The sequence below is a fragment of the Manis javanica genome, chromosome 5 (genome assembly GCF_040802235.1).
Source record: "Manis javanica isolate MJ-LG chromosome 5, MJ_LKY, whole genome shotgun sequence".
NCBI classification, from domain to species: Eukaryota; Metazoa; Chordata; class Mammalia; order Pholidota; family Manidae; genus Manis; species Manis javanica.
This window is the reverse complement of record NC_133160.1, coordinates 28,217,338-28,234,534: the sequence shown is the minus strand read 5'-3', so window position 1 is coordinate 28,234,534 and position 17,197 is coordinate 28,217,338. Positions and strand designations below refer to the sequence as shown.

At 43.1% G+C, this 17,197-nt stretch overlaps 1 protein-coding gene across 1 annotated transcript in view; it reads left to right on the top strand.

Moving 5' to 3' along the window:
* Positions 1-15,389, top strand: part of ZNF343 (zinc finger protein 343) — a 32,992-nt gene extending 17,603 nt beyond the window's left edge. Inside the window, exons 3-7 of the mRNA XM_073236837.1 lie at positions 1,863-2,033; positions 4,403-4,664; positions 4,828-4,886; positions 9,874-10,000; positions 12,594-15,389. Coding sequence (XP_073092938.1) covers positions 4,550-4,664; positions 4,828-4,886; positions 9,874-10,000; positions 12,594-13,879 — 1,587 coding nt within the window. The 5' untranslated portion in view covers positions 1,863-2,033; positions 4,403-4,549 and the 3' untranslated portion in view covers positions 13,880-15,389. The remainder of the gene's footprint in view (positions 1-1,862; positions 2,034-4,402; positions 4,665-4,827; positions 4,887-9,873; positions 10,001-12,593) is intronic.
* Positions 15,390-17,197: the final 1,808 nt, after the last annotated feature.

Below are 17,197 nucleotides of genomic sequence, written 5' to 3'. Positions count from 1 at the left end.
AAAAGATTGATGTGGGGTTCATATATATCACAGTGCCTAAGGAAATTAACTGGAAGTTATTTTCCTGCAAATATCCTTGTTTATATTTTAGCAGAAACTTGTATGGCTTTTATCTTAATTAACAGATGGTATTGAGTTAGGAAGTTTAAGTTTTCATGTGTGGCCATTTTGATACTCCCAGAGTTAACGAAACCCTCAAACAGGCTGTAGAAATTTTGGCAGCCCCTAGTATGTGGATCAGATTTTGTGCAGTTTACCAGTCTCTGCTTTGGGGATTGAGGGGGTTTGGTAGGGTGCGGACCTCTGGCGAAACCACTTCTGGAATATGAAGGGATATGTATCAGAACTTTAATAAAAAAATTTTTTTTGGTAAAGACAAATTTTAAGCCTATTTGGTAGAATAGTACAGTGAATTCCCATGGTCCTTTTACCAGATTCAACATTTATTAGTTCATGGCCAATCTTGTTTCCTATACATCTCATCCACCTGTATGTGGATACATTTTGGAAAACCGGAAAACCTGGACTCGATCGCTGGCGGAAGAACCAAGTGGTACTTGGAGGTCTTGGAGGCTGGAGGTTTATATTACACTGGTGGGCTCAGGAGAGTGATCTCCAAAGGTCTGAGCCCTGAGTACAGCAGGGCCATGGCTTTTATACATTTACTATAAAGCTAAGGGGGGAGTTAGCACCCACAAACTGTTGCAGTAGGAGCTATTAGGTGTTTATACACTGTAGGTGTATTCAGGATGCTAGTATTTTAATCTATTTCTGTAAAGGTTACTGGGATACCCTATTATAAACTAATGGGCTTCCATGGCTATGATTAACAAGCTGTTCCATACCACTGAGTCCTCCTGGGGGGAATACATTGTTACATTATTTTAATCTCAAGCACCCAAGCACCTTGTGATTCCTTTATATTTTTGAAGCCTTAATAGAAACTTTGTCTCTTTGGCTTCCTACCAAACCTGTAGAGGGGGAGGGATTTGAGAACTTTCTGAATATTTCCTTGTCAGATACACAGGGGTGGGCATTGCTACTGGCCCAGCTGGCACAGCACTGCACAGCTGGAGCTCAAGTCTAGGTACTTTCTAGATTTGTCAACTTGAGCAAGATTTATAACTCAGTTTATCACAAGTTCTAACTTATGGACCTTTGGGAGATAAAACTAGTACAGTGCCTGGAATTGTCTCTGGTACATGCTATTAAAAAGAGAGGCACAGGCCCAACATGGAGTCATTTATTCCAGGCCAGGTACCAAAGCAGGGTTTCCTACTTGGCCTAGCTGCAGTTTCAGCCTTCCCTAGAAATGTAGTCAGGAATTTTCTGGTCAGCATCAATAAGGTAACCTATCACTCAGAGTCATAAGATGAGATAAGAATGTTTGCCCTTCCCCTTAATTCCCTTTGGCACCAGGATGTAAATGACCTGGACATTTTTTTTAAAAAGCTTCTCTTAAGTAAATGAAATGTACCCCTTTGAAGTTTGTCTTTCTTGCTTGCTTCTTCTAGGATATAAAACCTTCATATGCCTGTAGCCCCTGGGAATGCTCCTATTAGTAGAAGTTGTGACTCCCAGGCTGGTACTCACTTTGGCTCAAAGAAATCTGTCTTTATTTCAAGGTGACTTTAATGGTCTTTTTGTGGACAAAGCTTAGAATTTAGGAAGTGTTAACTATTGCTGGTGGTATTACAACTTGAGGCCAATAGACACAAAAAGGATTAATTTCCTTTTCAGTAGCAAAATATCAGGGCAGGATGCATTCTGATGGCCAAACCTGGCTGTCCTTCAGAAACTTCCTATCTGTTTTCTTCTCTGACAGATCTGAGGCTTTCTTGTCTCTTCTTGTTTTTTTAAAGGAAGAGGAGCACCCTTTCTTTTAAGCTTGGGATTTCTAGCATGGAAAGTGGGGACGGCGAAACAGTCCAGAAGCTCACACTGCCCATTTCATCCTCGGGTCTACCTTCTCATATCTTGCCTGCCTAGAAAGCACTGTGTAGACACAGAGAGGACTTCTAGGTTCCTGCAAGGTGGGTACTATTCACCTTTCCTGTTCCTGCAATGTCTCTGATGCTCCAAACCATGGGTAGTGCTTTTGTGCTCGGCACTGTCTCCCACTAGAGGCTCAGAGGCACTGCTTGGTTCCCTAGGATACCAGGGCTGATTGAAGGGCCAGGCCTTTACAGAGAACATTACCCCAGACCAGTGCCCTCATGGGGGTTACTGCCATCCTTATCCAGCTACGTTTCTCTTTAGGTTTATCCCTTATTTTATATTATTGATGCTTTTGGAAATGTTTTTGTAACGTAATTTTCCAGTTGTTCCCAACTAGTATTTAAAAATCCAATGCTGTTTGTATATTAACCCCTCAGAGCCTGCCCTCTGGGGAGATTTAAATTCACTTAGTCATTGTAGTTTTTGCTTTGAGTTTTTTGGATTTTAGGCCACAGTCATGTTGATGCAAGTAAAGACAGGTTTATTTCCTCCACATAATCAGTTTTGCTAATATTCTACAAATCCTTCCAGTATTTCTTTATGAAAAGAGAAAGTTTAAACATACATATATGTATTTTTCCCTCCCTTCTACCCTTTTCTAAAGGTGTCTTTGGTAAAACTGAAGTATTTTATTGATATATAGTCAGATTTACTCACCTCTTCCTCATGGCTTCTGGATTTTGTTTTTTTTCTTTTAAAAATAGGCCTGTCTTTCCCCATGGTCCTGTGTATAATGTCTGATATGTTTCTAAATGTTTATATTTTGTTTTAATGTTTATCTCTTATTCCGAATTTATTTTGATGTAAGGTGTGAGCTAGGAATCTAACTTCCAATTAGACAGCACTTTGTCTCAGCCCTTTATGAAGAGACATCCTTTTCTGAGTGTGTTGAGATGCTATATTTGCTATATGCTAAAATCCCAAATATACCTGGACTCTGTTCTGTTCCATGTCTACTGCTGCACAAATACCAGTTCTATTTTCTGTGCCGCTATTTCCTTTTATAGTAGAAGATAATGCAGAAAATAAAGGCACTCAAAAGAGATGTACAATGTGGAATTAGAATATAGTGAACACCTGGGTCAAGAAATAGGTCTTTGCTGCTCTCTCTGAGATGTCTCTTCATTTGTATCGTCCCAGTCACAGCTTTTTCCCTCCCTTCCAAAAGTAACCTTTTCCTTGAGTTTTAAAGTCAGTGACCTAACTATGTCTCTCTAAACACTATCATTCAGATTTTAAAACCATTTTTTTTGAAACCTAAGACTGACTTTTTTCAAAAGTTTCTTTTGATCTACAGTTTCATCTCCCGTTCTGTTCCTTTCCTTACTGTTTATCTGTTGAGGAACCCAGGCCATTTGACATGTAGAGTTTCTATAGGGTGGCTTTTGCTGACTACACACTTATTGTGCAGAAAATGATACTCCTTTGTTATTTCCCCCAAAGTGACCATTTGGGGTAGAGTTTACTTGTACTTAGGTTCATTCCCTTTAAAAACAGTGTAAGTGATGTATTCTTTTATCAGAATGAAAATAATATGTGTTTTTTGCTTTTTTTGATGTTAGCCATTCTTGATTCTTAGTGCCTAAATTATGAATAGATTGGGGAATATATGCTAATTCTGACATTTTCCTATGTTGGCTGAATAATAATATAAGGAGAAACTTCCACTCATCTGTTTGGCACTATTGGTGGCACAGTTCTTATAGGAAAGGCATAATTCATATAGGGAAGGAGATTAAATACCTAAGTTTCTTACTTATCCAGGCTTCAAGAAAATGTTTGGTTACCTGTTAATAGATGTTGACCTTTAAAAAAAGTATACTATGAAATCCTAGTTTAAACACATCATATGGATGTCTGTTGAAAGTCCTCTTATTAAAACCAGCATTTTCCTATCTTTGGCAACCTTATATTGTTAGTGAAACCTGGAGCTCAACCTACAGTAAGAAGGACTCAGTTTAGACATCCCAAATTCCTGTGTCCTGGGACCTGGGGGATCGAACACAGCTGGAGCCTGGGGCCAGGGGAGGAGTCAGGAGCTGAGTTCTCCATGCCCAGACTGGTCTGGGAGGAGACACTCTGAGGCTCTCGCTCCACTGACACTGTGTTATGTCTTCACTCTGACTCAGGCTCCAGGTAGCAGAGACTGATAAAAGACTTGGAGTTGAACCTGAGGTGTGCAGGAGGGAAGGAACTGTAGATTTTGACAGAGAAGGGAGAGTGGCAGGAGACTTGAGGGCTTACAGGCAGGAAAGGAAGGAAGTAAAATATGCAAGAAGCCCTGTGGAGTGAGAGGGCATGTTGAATAAGGAGGGTGTGAGAGGACAGGATCCCTGCTGAGGAGGGCAGGGCTGGGCCCCCAGGAAAGCTCCCATCACCATCCCATTCCTTCTCCATTCTGCAGGTCTTGGCTTCTTGGAAACAGATGGACTTTATAACAAGGAAGGGCCAGAGAAGTCACCCTGGGCAGCAGAGATCAGTCTTGAGATGAGATGACTTGTCCGGCCCTCTGGCAGAATTGCAAGAGCACTGGGCTGACTCTGGGGCCATAATGTGGCCTGATCCTCATGCCTGGGGACAGCAGGACTGGGAGGAGACTTTGCGGTTGGAGCACAGGCAAGATACAGAGACCGTAAAGACAGTGACTCAAAATCAGGAGGCAAAAGGTGAGAGCTGTTGTGGGTCTGGAAGGGCTCCAGGTTGAACTGAGAATGCTTTAGTGACCAGACCTGAGTCAAGGGACTGCTTCCTCCATCACAGGCTTCAGGGAGCTACTCTGGGGGCATTATGGGAGGCCTGGTCCCTTACTGCTCCTTTTTCTTCCCCTAGGTTTGCCTCCTAATGGTCCTGAGTGTCTCCATGAGAAAGAGGAAAAGCCCCCAAAACGGGTGAGTTGTGATACAGTTTTTTCCTGCAATGCAGACTTGTTTCCCAGAGAATAAGCCTTATATTCTCTTTATTGGGAAGGGAAGAGAGAGTGGACATTTAGGCAGCTCATGCCTGCTTCAGGAACTGTGTTGGTCACTTTGTAATGGATTCTGCATTTGTGTGTGTTATTTTTGTTGACAGGTATACCCAAGATTCATAGGAAGGGGACTTTTCAACATTAAGGAATACTTTTGAAAAATAGGTTATTGGAATTTTCATGTGAACTATTACTCCTTGTACGTCCATACTATCTAATGATACGGTGCACTAGACATCTTTTTCCTTCTTTATTATTTAAGTTTTGAACATATATCAGAGTGGAGAGCAGAGTGATGACAGGCCCTAAGGTGTCATCACCCAGCTGCAGTTGTCACCCACAATGGCCAGTCTCATTTTCTTTCTACCCCTCACACTTCCCTCATTGGATGATTTTAGACAAATCTCAAACATCATCATGTTTGCTCCATAATTCTAAAGAGTTTGTAAGAGGGTAGTGGTGGTGATAATACTATTTATTTCAGAGGGCAAAGGTTTTCATCACGTAAATGTATGATTTCTGCAAGGCCACACATTGTGGAACCAGGATTTAAACTCAGTTTCCTCTGACTCAGATTTCCCACATCTTCCATTGTATTGTATAGTCTCCTTACTGCCACAAAAACCCACATCTAAAAATATGGGAGCAAATTTTCCTACCCTCAGAGATGGTTCTATAGTATATAAGGAATGACTCAAATAGAAGGCTCTTGGAGCATAGAGCCCTTTATCCCCATCCAAAAAACCCCAAATCATTTCTAGTGAACATTTGACATATTTTGTGAATATGTGAGATTCTGTAAGCTAAACCAATAGGTTTATAAATATACCATCATTATCCTGGAGCTTACAAGATCTTTGGAAAAATAATGTGTAAAAACAAGGTGATAACAGTAATTTTTATTATAATGGTTAAAATGGTTACATTGTGGTGCAGTACAAGTCATTGTAAGGTGCTAACCTAAAGCTTTCAAACCCGTGTCCAGCCCCTCACAGTGGACTGACAGTCAGATTAAAAGGATGCAGGAGAAGCCCTTTTGGAATGGTGGTGGTGAGGAGTTCCACAGACCCTCTCCCCAATGAAACAAACAAAGTATTTAAAAAAATAATAAAAATGTAGTTTGCAAGTTGATGTAAGGACATAACAGCACCTGGAGAAACATTTATTCCAGGAAATCTACTAAGCCTCAGTAAGAACAGCCATAGTGTTTGTCTCCCAGCCCGCCCCTCGTGCTCTTCTTCAGCTCAGTGTAATGGAAGCCTGCTCCAGTGGGTGTGGCCAAGTACAGGGCCACACTTCTGAGGCGGAGCGGCCACCAGCAATTCTCATGCCCTTTAGCTCAGTGTTGCAGGCAAGTGTGGCCAAGAGATCTGGGTTTTTTTCTTCTGCCAGCCCCTATTTGTAAGATAGATGCTCTTTCCCAGGCATAGGAGGTATCAAATCATGAGGGACCTGACTTCCCTCTCCCCAGCTTGTTCAAAGAGCAAAGATTTTACTCATGAGAGGCAAGCTGAGCAGAATGGGAGGTGCTGTCCCCATCCACTGCCTCGCTCATGGAGCAGGAGTGGCCCTCTGAGAGAAGTGCCTGCCCAGTGGGGCAGAGGTCCTGTCTGAGAGAGGAGGGTGAGCAAGCAGGGACCAGCACAGTGCTTCCTGAGGGACTGGCTTCATTTGGAACATGGCATAGGGAAGTGGAAGCCTAAGGGTGCTGTTGAAAACAGTGGAGGTTTTGGCATTGAGCAATTAAAAGGAAGCTGGTCCGTGATAGGAACAGAAAATGGCAGATCAGCTAGATATTTAACAAGAGAACCGGGGAAATAGGTAGCTCAGGAGAGCCCTCCTGGGGTTGGAGCAAGTTCCACACTGGCTTCAAAGCTCCCCTGTGAAAGGGCTGCCTTGAATTGGATCAGACTGTGGGGCCATTTATAGCCCATGATACTGTTGAGTAGGAATGCACGGAGGCTAACAGCTGGGTATGATGTTGGTGGAGTCTGACCAGCCAGAAGCTTAGCAGGGGGTCAGGGAGAGACACAAAGAGAGCCCCGTGGGAAGGAGTGTCATTCCTGGATGGGGAAGATCAGAGTGACTGCGTGTGTCCCAGGCTGCATGCACCCTGATGTGTGTGTCCCAGGCTGCATGCACCCTGAAGCCCTCTCTTCAGGGTAATAGCCTCTATTGAGCTAGTCCAGACAAGTCACAAAACAACAAGGATCTAAGCAACAGTCTGGAGAGGGGCAGGTTAGTTCAAGAGTTGGTATAATATTTTACCTAAAATTTGAAGTAGTCAATAAAAGTTAAATATATCTGTAGGGAAAAGGAGAGAGAGAGAAAGAAAAAAAATACATGAATGCGAGAATGAGAGAAAATTGAAATAAGTATTTTGATTTGTAAAATGTAAACAGCTTTTCAGTTCTCTGTTAAATTCAATCTCATTGGATTGTATTGGTCCTCCCTTTATTGGCAGGGCTTTCTGTTGGAAGGTACACTGTGGACACAGTTATTCTCCCAGGGCATCAGTTGGGCTTGTGGGGAGAAGGCAAAGTGAGCTACATGCCCTGCTTTCATTCCAGGAAAGCTTAGTAAAGTGTGCTTCTGTAACATATAACAAATTTTCTTGATTTTGGAAAAAAGATTTTTTCCCTAATGTGTAAAGAATATTGATGTCCTAAGTATTTCTAAGAGGAAGACACTTTGATGGAATGGAGTAAGCAGGGAAGTCTTCCTAAGAGTAGTGAGATTTGTGCTGATCCTGGAGGATACTTGGATTTTAACAGAGTAGGAAGAAATAGAAACGACGTGTCCAGATTGAAGCCATCATCATGAAAACTAAGATGAAGAGTAAACAAGACCGTGAAGACTCGGACCTGACCAGAATAGGGAGACCTAGTGACAGGATAGGAAGGGGTAGATTGTGTTCACTGGGAGACGCTGAGTACAGGCAGGCCTTAGATGTCAACCTGAAGCAGGTGGGGGCCTCTGCAGTGTTGGGCAAAGGGGATGGATGAATGGAAAGCCAGGGATAAGCTGTAGATGAAAGAAGAACCAACATTACTTCAAGGTGTCTGTGGCATGAGACACAACAAAATAGGAGCTGTTGACAATAGGATGTTGAGTTTTGCCTATTAGAAAACAAAGCTCATATGGTCTAGATGGTCTTTGCAATATTGAATTATTTCAAGATCAGTTACATTGAATTTACCCTAAAGATTTAGGTTCTAGTTTTCTTTTCTCATTAAAGGAAATTAAAGTGCTTTGCAGATTTTGATTAAACCAACATGGCTGTTTTATTAAGACTCAGCCTGAGGACTATAGCCCAGGTGGAAAGTCAATCAGTTTTTGTCTGAAAACAGCTTACATATACACTTTATGGGGAGGAGGGTGATGGGGTGTGCGTGTGATGGGATGTGTGTGTGTGTGTGTTGGATACATACAGGAAAGAGTTTACACTTATCAGTGTATCAAAGCAGTGTGTCAAAGTACCTCTGGTTGGTGTTTTAAAAGGACATACTCCACATGTGCTGATGTGATCTGTATGTGAGAGGAGGTGTGGATTAGGATTGTTGATTGTTCTCCTAAGGATTGCCACCAAGGGCATGAGAATCAGACACCATTCTGTTTCCTTTGAGCATTCCAGGCGGTTTTGCTCCTCTCCCTTGGGTGAGGGGCCGGGCGGTCTTGCTGCTGCAGGTGAGACGGGCTGCTTGGCATCTTCCCAGCACAGCATGTGGTGATGTGGCTGCCTTAGCGCCTCTACAGCCTGCCCAGCTCTCCTTCCTGTGTACTGCTGCGGGGAACCATAGCATTTTAATTTTATTTGACACAAGCCAGTAGTTCCCGTATTGACAGCTGGGATGTGCTTGAGATCAAGGACACCCATGCAAATGTGGCATTACACAACCACCACTGCTTAGGTTATAAGAAGTAACTTATAGGATTCAGAGAATTGAAATTGTGGAGTCTTTGTAGTATTTTTAGCTTCAAGAAGGATACTCAATGTAAAACCTTTTGATTCCTCTATGTTGAATTCCATCTATAATGTCTAGTTAAGGATGAATTTGCTGTGTGTAGCTCTCAAATGCTGCTGTCACAATTGAGTTCTAATTCATGAACATTCAATGTGGAAACTGTTCTAGACAAACATATCCCCAATATTTTCAAGTTAAATATCTATTGAATTTCTTTTTAGAAAAGCCAGATATTGGGCACTTAGTTAACAGAGGATTAAAGTATGTGGATCCCATCATTTTCCCCTTATGCACTTTGACCTGCTACCACTATATGGTAGATTGGGCTTCTAAAGCCAAAAAAGGGCCTTCAATTGCACTGTTGCTGATCGGCAAGCATTGTAAATCATAAGCAGTTTTCTGGGAAAGAAACACTTTAAGTATTAGGAAGGCAGGAACTCCTGCCTAACCAAGTTAGTGTTTCAGTTTAAAATTTTTTTGAGGTCTAATATACATGTAACAAAGCGGACAACGGACAATGTGCTCAGTTCTGAGAAGTGAAAACCAGCACCACCTCACCAGCACCTGAGTCAAGATGCAGAACACTTGCCAGGTTCACACGTGACAGGTTTGAACTCCGTAGTCACTACTTCCTGGAGGACAAGTCTTGTAGCTTCCATACCACGGACTAATTTTTATACTGATTTTGTGTTTGTATTTTTTAAATGAATATAATCACATGGTTTGTTTTCTTTGGCGGTGTGTTATGTATCAGTTATGCTTCTCTCAGATTGAACACAAAGGCACAGGAACGCCCAGAAGAACTTGACAGGGAGAAGCCTGCTACCTGCTAGGGATCAGATCAGCTGCATGCATTCCAGACTCTCCAGGGCCCCACAGATGTGCTTCTCACACCGGGAAAGGGGGTGGTGACAGGCTGGCCATTAACTTGCTGCTTGTTTCCAGGTCCCAGTTACATTCAGGGATGTGGCCGTGTTCTTCACGGAGGCAGAATGGAAGCGACTGAGGTCTGAGCAGAGGAAACTATACAAAGAGGTGATGCTGGAGAATTACAGGAATCTGCTCTCGTTGGGTGAGGCTGTGTTCTTTCCTCATGAACTCCGTAGAGATTTATGGAGCATGCAGTGTGAGCCAGAAACTATTCTGGACCCTTTGAACACATTAGTCGGTGAAATATGAATCCCTGGCTATGGGGGCTCTTGCTTCCTAGTGTGTGGGGACAGACAACAAATGGAAGTGTCGTACCCCTGTATGTTAGAAGGTGATCAGCACTGTATAATACAAAAAATATAAGAAATAGGGCAGGATAAAGGAGTATCGAGGTGAGGTGGTGGCTGGCTGGCTTTGAAATTCGGTATTTGACATTAAGAATGAAATCACATTTGACCAATGACATACGGGGTGAGGGAGTTAGAAGTCTGGGTATCTAGGGTAAGAGTATTTGAGAGTGAGGCTTTCCTTGGTGCTCAGACCTTAAGGAAGAGGTGTGGTTTCTGGGCATTAGAAACTGCAGGGAGGCCCCTGAGCCTGGAGGCACAGTTTTCAAGGGGAGAGAGATGCCTTCTCAGACAGAAGTTAAAATTCAGTGTCCAAGTTAGTACAGCTTTTGGGTTTCATAAACCACATTTTTTTCTTTTCCATTCATTTAAAAACTTACATTGGTCCTTTAAATCAAGGTTAAGAAATACTTTCATTAAAGCATAGCTCTGGATGAGGTGTTGGCTAACTTTTTCTGTAAAGGGCCAGATAGTAGTTCCCTTAGGCACTGTGGTCTCCCTAACCACTCTTCGCTTGCTGTTGTAGTGTTAAATAGCCCCGAAGGTCTGCGCGTGAATGAGCGGACTGGGTTCCAGTCAGGCTGTATTTGTGGACACTCAATTTTACATAACTTTAATGTGGCATGAAATGCTATTATTATTTTGACTTTTTCCCAGTGACTGAAAAATTTAAAAACCATCCTCAGTTTGTAGATTATACAAAAACGGAGCTGGATTTTAGCTCATGGGCTGTAGTTTTTTCCCCCTTGTTCTAGATCAGTGCTGTCCAGTAGAAATGTAATGTGAGGCATGTGGATAATTTAAAATTTCCTAGTAACTGCTTTGACAAAGTAGTTAAATAAATTTAAAAGGAAATAAATGAGTGAGAGGAGTTTTAATAATATATTTTATTTAACCTATCAAAATGGTATCATTTAACATGTAATCAATATAAATATTAGATAAAATTAGATATTTTACTTTTTTTTCCTCTACAGAGTCTAAAAAAATCTGGTGTATATTTTATCCCCATAACACATTTTAGTTCAGACTCATCTCATTTCAGATGCTCAGTATACACCTGTAACTAGTGCTACCACATAGGATGGGGCAGTTCTGGATGGCCCTTTATTTCTAGATAATGCATGTAGGGAGGAATTACCTTTTTTGGAGATACAAGCTAGTTTTTGGTAGGAGTTTATTCAGGGGCATGGTTGTTTCCCTGATATGAATTGTCAGATTTTCTTTGTTCCATTTTCATCTTCTTTGATGTGTATTGATCTGATTCCATCTAGTTTGAGCTCCATGTAATTATGTGTGGGTTCATCCATTTCAGTCTGGTTCTGTGTGTTTTGATTTGGCCTTAGCTAGTCAGTCTAACTAGATTTTGTTGTTATTTTTATTTTCTTTTGGTCATATTATTCTCTTTCACTATGTTAATATATTTAATGGATACAGAGGAAAATGCTACAATGATGTGGGTCCACTTAGTGTTGATATTGAAAGCCTGGATCTCAGTTATATTTCTTAAAATTGTTTCCTTTATCTTGCCCTATGCCACAACATTTGGCAGTTCTCCAGCCTGTTATGGGCTCTTTGGGGCTTTTCTCTTACTTCTTCCTCTTTGCTTTGGACATGGGGATTGTAGGGATTGTGGGGTTAGTGCCACATACTCTTTTTTGCTGTGTCTCTCTATTCACACCCTTAAGCAGTTTGTGAACTTCAATGATTTTGCCCTCACATACTATGATGAACATGTTTTCTCTGTCACCGTCTCACCTGTGCTTTATCCTCATATTTCTGTTGGTTACAAGACAGCACAAGTGTATTCTCAGACTATCAACAACAGAGATCATACTGCTTTTCCTCCTAAACCAGTCTATTTTTCTGTATTTCTTCACACATTCATGTTATGATGTTTCTTCTTCAAGAGTACTGTAAGGAAGAAATGGGCCAGTTTACCCTGAAATCACCTTTAAAGCTTTCAGAGAGGAGATAATTCAGTTAGTCTGGGATAGGCAGTGCTGTGATAACAAAAAGACTCAACCTCTGGTGGCTCATAATAGCAGATATTCATTTCTCACTTACATTGTCTCAAGTTCAGGTGTGGTTCAGCTCTGTTGGTTCTGGAATCCAGGCAAAGGGTACATGCTCTGTCTGGGTCAGGGGTTCTTAAGGAAGAGGGGAAAATGGCAATGACAGCTGTCATTGTGGCTCTTAAAACTTGATGGAATGTGGCCCTCACTTTTCATTAACATTTGTTGCCTAAAAAAATCCTATAGCCAAGTCTGATATCATTGTGCTGGGATGGGTTTAGGCACAAGGTGCCAGAATCCTGAAATCATGGACTATGTTTTTCTTGTCCACTGCCGAACCCCAGTAGTCTAACCGAAAACTCTCTGTCTTCAGCAGAAACAAAGCCAGACATCTACCCCTATTCCTCATGCCTTCTGGCCTTCTGTCTGCAGTCCCTCAGCCAACGTACGTTCCCGATCTTCTCAGGCTCTCCTATAGAGAATCACTTCCATGCAGGGGATTCTGACCTGGGGCATCAGGAACAGCAGTATTCTGCTCAAAGCTATTGGAGTGGAAACACAGAAGGCCAAGTGAGGGAAGGTGGCTTGAAACCCTTGTGTGCAAGGACAGAGGAGAGAGAAACCTCAAACGTGTTCCCCAGCCCACCCCGAGGACAGTCAGCAAGTTCTAGAGAAGCCAACATGGTGGTAAGCATAGAGCCCACCTCAGCCCAAAGGGAAAAGCCTGGGCAAACAGACAAAGGAGAGAAGGAAACCTCAAAATCTGGAGCTGTCAACTGCAGAGATGGTGAACTAGACCGAGGCCTACAATCAACATTCATTACAAACCAGCCAACCCTCTCAGGGGTGAAACCCCATGTGTGTAGTGAGTGTGGGCGGGGCTTTAGCCAGAAGTACTACCTTATCAGACACCAGAAGACACATGTAGAAGTGAAGCCTTACATTTGCCCGAAATGTGGACGGGGCTTTAGCCAGAAGTCACATCTCATCAAACATCAGTGGACACACTCAGATGAAAAGCCTTACATTTGCAGGGTTTGTGGGCGAGGGTTTTGTTACAAATCATACCTTATCACACACCAGTGGACCCACTCAGATGAGAAGCCTTACTTTTGCAGCAATTGTGGGCGAGGCTTTTGCAAGAAGTCGACTCTCATCAAACACGAGAGAACACACTCTGGGGAGAAGCCTTATGTGTGCAGAGAGTGTGGGTGGGGCTTTAGCCGGAAATCATTGCTCCTTGGACACCAAAGGGCACACTCGGAGGAAAGTCCTTACATGTGCAAAGAGTGTGGTCAGGGCTTTGGCTGGAAATCATACCTCCTTCAACACCAGAGGAGGCACTCAGGGGAGAAGCATGTTTGCAGGCAGTGTGGGCGAGGCTTCAGCTTCAAGTCAAATCTTAAGAGACATCAGAAGACACACTCAGATGAGAAGCCTTACAAGTGCAGGGAATGTGGGTGGGGATTTAGGCGCAAGTCAAATCTTACCAGACACCAGAGGAGGCACTCAGGTGAGAAGCCTCATTTGTGCAGGGAGTGTGGGAGAGGCTTTAGCTGCAAGTCAGATATTATGGGACACCAGAGGATGCACTCAGGGGGAGAGCATGTTTGTAGGGAGTGTGGGCAGTGCTTTAGCCGCCTGTCAAATCTTATCTGACACGAGAGGGGGCACTCAGGGGAGAAGCCTTACCTGTGTGGGGAGTGCAGGTGAGTCTTTAGCTGCAAGTCAGATATGGGACACCAGAGGATGCACTCAGGGGAGAAGCATATTTGTGGAGGGTGTGGATGAAGTTTTAGCTGCATGTCAAATCTTAAACAGACATCAGAGGACACACTGAAAGATAAGCTTTATGTGTCCAGGGATCACGGGAAAAACTTTAGCAATCAGTCAAACCTCATCTTGACCAGAGAGACACCCAGTAAGTACTTGCTATGATGTGTGTAGTGTGAGTAAAGCTTCAGAGATGTGTTGACCCTCATCATACACCAAGGATGCATGTAGATGGAGTCATATATGTGCAGAGTGGGTGACTGAAGCCATAACTCAACCTTTATTGCACAAAGAAATCACACTTAGGTGGGCAGTTTTGGTTGTGTAAAGACTGCATGAGACTTTAGCAGCAAGTCAACATTGAGTGAACATCCAGTGCAGACTCAGGAGATTCGTTGCATTTGGGGAGTGTTGGTGGGCCTTAGCAAGACCACACAGGAGGCACAAAAGGGCACACCTGGGGAGGAGTGGTGTGTTTGCAGGGAGTGTGGACAAGGCTTTTGTAATCAGTTGGACTTCTTTACACACCAGAGAGTAACCCTTTCCTAGGGATATTCTGGAACAAGACCACCTCGTCAGGGCCCATACCCTACTGCTCTGGATAACTGCTGCTCATGGTTGCAGAGATGAACTCACTAGGATTTGCTCTCAGCCACAGGAATGGCACTTTCATCATCTTCCCACAGAATGACTTCTGCCCAGTGACTCTTTGATGAGACAAATCCCCAACCCATGATTCAGCTGTGACAACTCCAGTGGGTCATCCTGGATGCAGAGGTCTCGGACTGAATGAGCTCTTGGGTGCAAACAGTGCAGGTCAGCATCTTTGCACACTCCTGCCCCATTCCCCGTGAACCACTCGATTCTCCATCTCATTGTTAGGGTATCTGCTTGGAGACATTTTAGGTAATAAGGAGAGTGGACAAGGCTTGGCTGGAAGTCACCTCTCAGCCATCCTCAGAGTGTACAGAATCAAAGCTGTATGTGCAGGGCCAGTGAGTGAGAAAGGACTCGTGAAAGCACACCTCGTTATGCATAAGAGAATTTCTTGCCAGGGAGAAGCTCTGCTTGGACAGGGAGGGAGATGGCGATGCTTTGACAATAAGTTACACCTAATCCTGCAGCAGAGGACACACTCAGGGAGAAGACCTAGTGGGTGGAGTGTTATCCTGATATCCCTCCCCAACAGGCAAGAGGACAGAGCTGTCCCCACAAACCACTACCTCACCAGCCTTTGAGGGCATTTCAGAAGGCTTTGGCCTTCCACACCCTGTATCAGGCACTAACACCTGAACAGACATGTTTTCCCCACTTTTTAAGATGGAATAAAGAGGAAGGGTATGTTGAAGTAATCAGTGATAACTTGTTTTATTTTTTGACACCAATTCTTTCCCATGTTTTCTTGTCTTTTGTTGTAGTAAAATCTTCAATAAGCTTAGGCTGTGTACTTTATTCTGTCATCTGTCTGGAAAGGAATTCAAATCCACAAATCAGATTTCCTGCAGGAATTCAACCCTTGATAAAAAATAAGTCCCAAGTCATTCTAATTGATCTACTGGGGCATTGGAGCCTTTGCATGGGGAGGATGATGTAGGTTTTGCATACATGCCAGTGCAGGGAAAGAACTTTCCAGGTCTTTGGGGGCTGGGTTGCCTCCTCTCCTAACTGGTCACTCCCTTGGTCTTCTGTGAAAAAGCTTCCATCTTGGGTTTCCTTCCTTCTTTTTCCCTAGTCTTAATTTAGGTTGCTACTGAATCCTTCTGTACCCTCCTCAAAGCACTGCTGTCTTTTGATGGTCTTTTCACATCCTCCATGTCTAGGTGTTTCTAATCACACCCTGCAGCCTTCCAGATTCCAGGATCAAGTTCTTTAACCATCCCAAATGCCTACAGTCATGAATGATTGCTTTGGGGATTTTAGCTACTCCCCATGTCAAGATAGGCCCAAAGGCCCCTAAAACAGCCTCAGTACCATGTCTCCTCAACCCTCCATTTCTAGGACCCAGTTCTGCTAATGGTACCCTGTGTCATCCACCAACCAGCAGGTATAAGACAACTTAACCTAACTCTCGTCCTTGTATTTCAGCTGTGAGATTCTCTCACTGCATGATTTTCCTAATGGAAATGTAATGTAAATATCATGTCATGCTTTTTTATTTCCTGGTCCTAATGTGAATGTCGTATTCAAGGGATGAAAATTTATGTTCTTATTACATAAAGATTTTTATCTAGCTCTGCACCATATTCATTAATTTTAATCTAGAAATTTTTCTGGAGAGTAGCCATACAGTCCATAGCCTTTTAATGAAAGAAATTTGGGACAGGTTGAAATAAGACATCCTAGAATGGCAAAAAAAATGAAACCAGGTTCCTAGAGTTCCATCCACCTCTGTCCTAAAAAGCTTAAAAGAATTGTTTGTGTGAATACTGGGACAACAGCCAAGGACTGGAAAGTCTCACAAAGCTAGGGAACACAAAAGGGATAGGCTCCACCTTCATCTCCTGCTGATGGAGACAGCAAGGACAGGTCCCAGCTTGCCCTGCTCCCCAATCTGTAAGGCAGAGTTGGCTCCACAGAACTCCTGCTGCTGGTAGATGTCAGTTTCCCTTTTGCCAACTTCCCTTGTCCTCTGGGAACTAGGAAGGAATTCTTTGGCCTCGAGGAAGGGAGCTTAATGTAATGAATTTCCATGTTACTTATAATAGTTTTTATCTAAGCTGCCTCTCTTCCAGGCCTGTTCCAATAATGAGGTAAAAGCAGGGTGGGCACCTTCCCCAAGGCCAGTAAACCCACCGTGAAAGAGGCTCCCTTATCTTTTTCATAGAGGAGCCCAACACATAAAAAGCTTAGAGGGAATAAGGTGAAAATATGGTGGCATGAGAAGTGAGGCAGAAACCTCCTCCCCAAACCACATATAACACAAAAAATACGGCAAATACAACTAATCCTGAAAGAGTGACTGAAGACTGCAATGGCCTGTCTACATCTGGGGAAAGAGAAGACCTCACAGAAAGGGTAAAGTAGCAACACCATGATCCAGTGGGACCCTCATAACCTGAGCTCATAGGCAGGAGGAAGAGAAACAGAGTGGGAAGGGAGTAGAAGCCCTGGACTGCTAAACACCCAGCCCTGGAGATCTTCTCTGGGAGCATGAACTCTGGAGATTAGAGGGGTTGGAAAGCAAAGACAGGCAGAGAATACTTG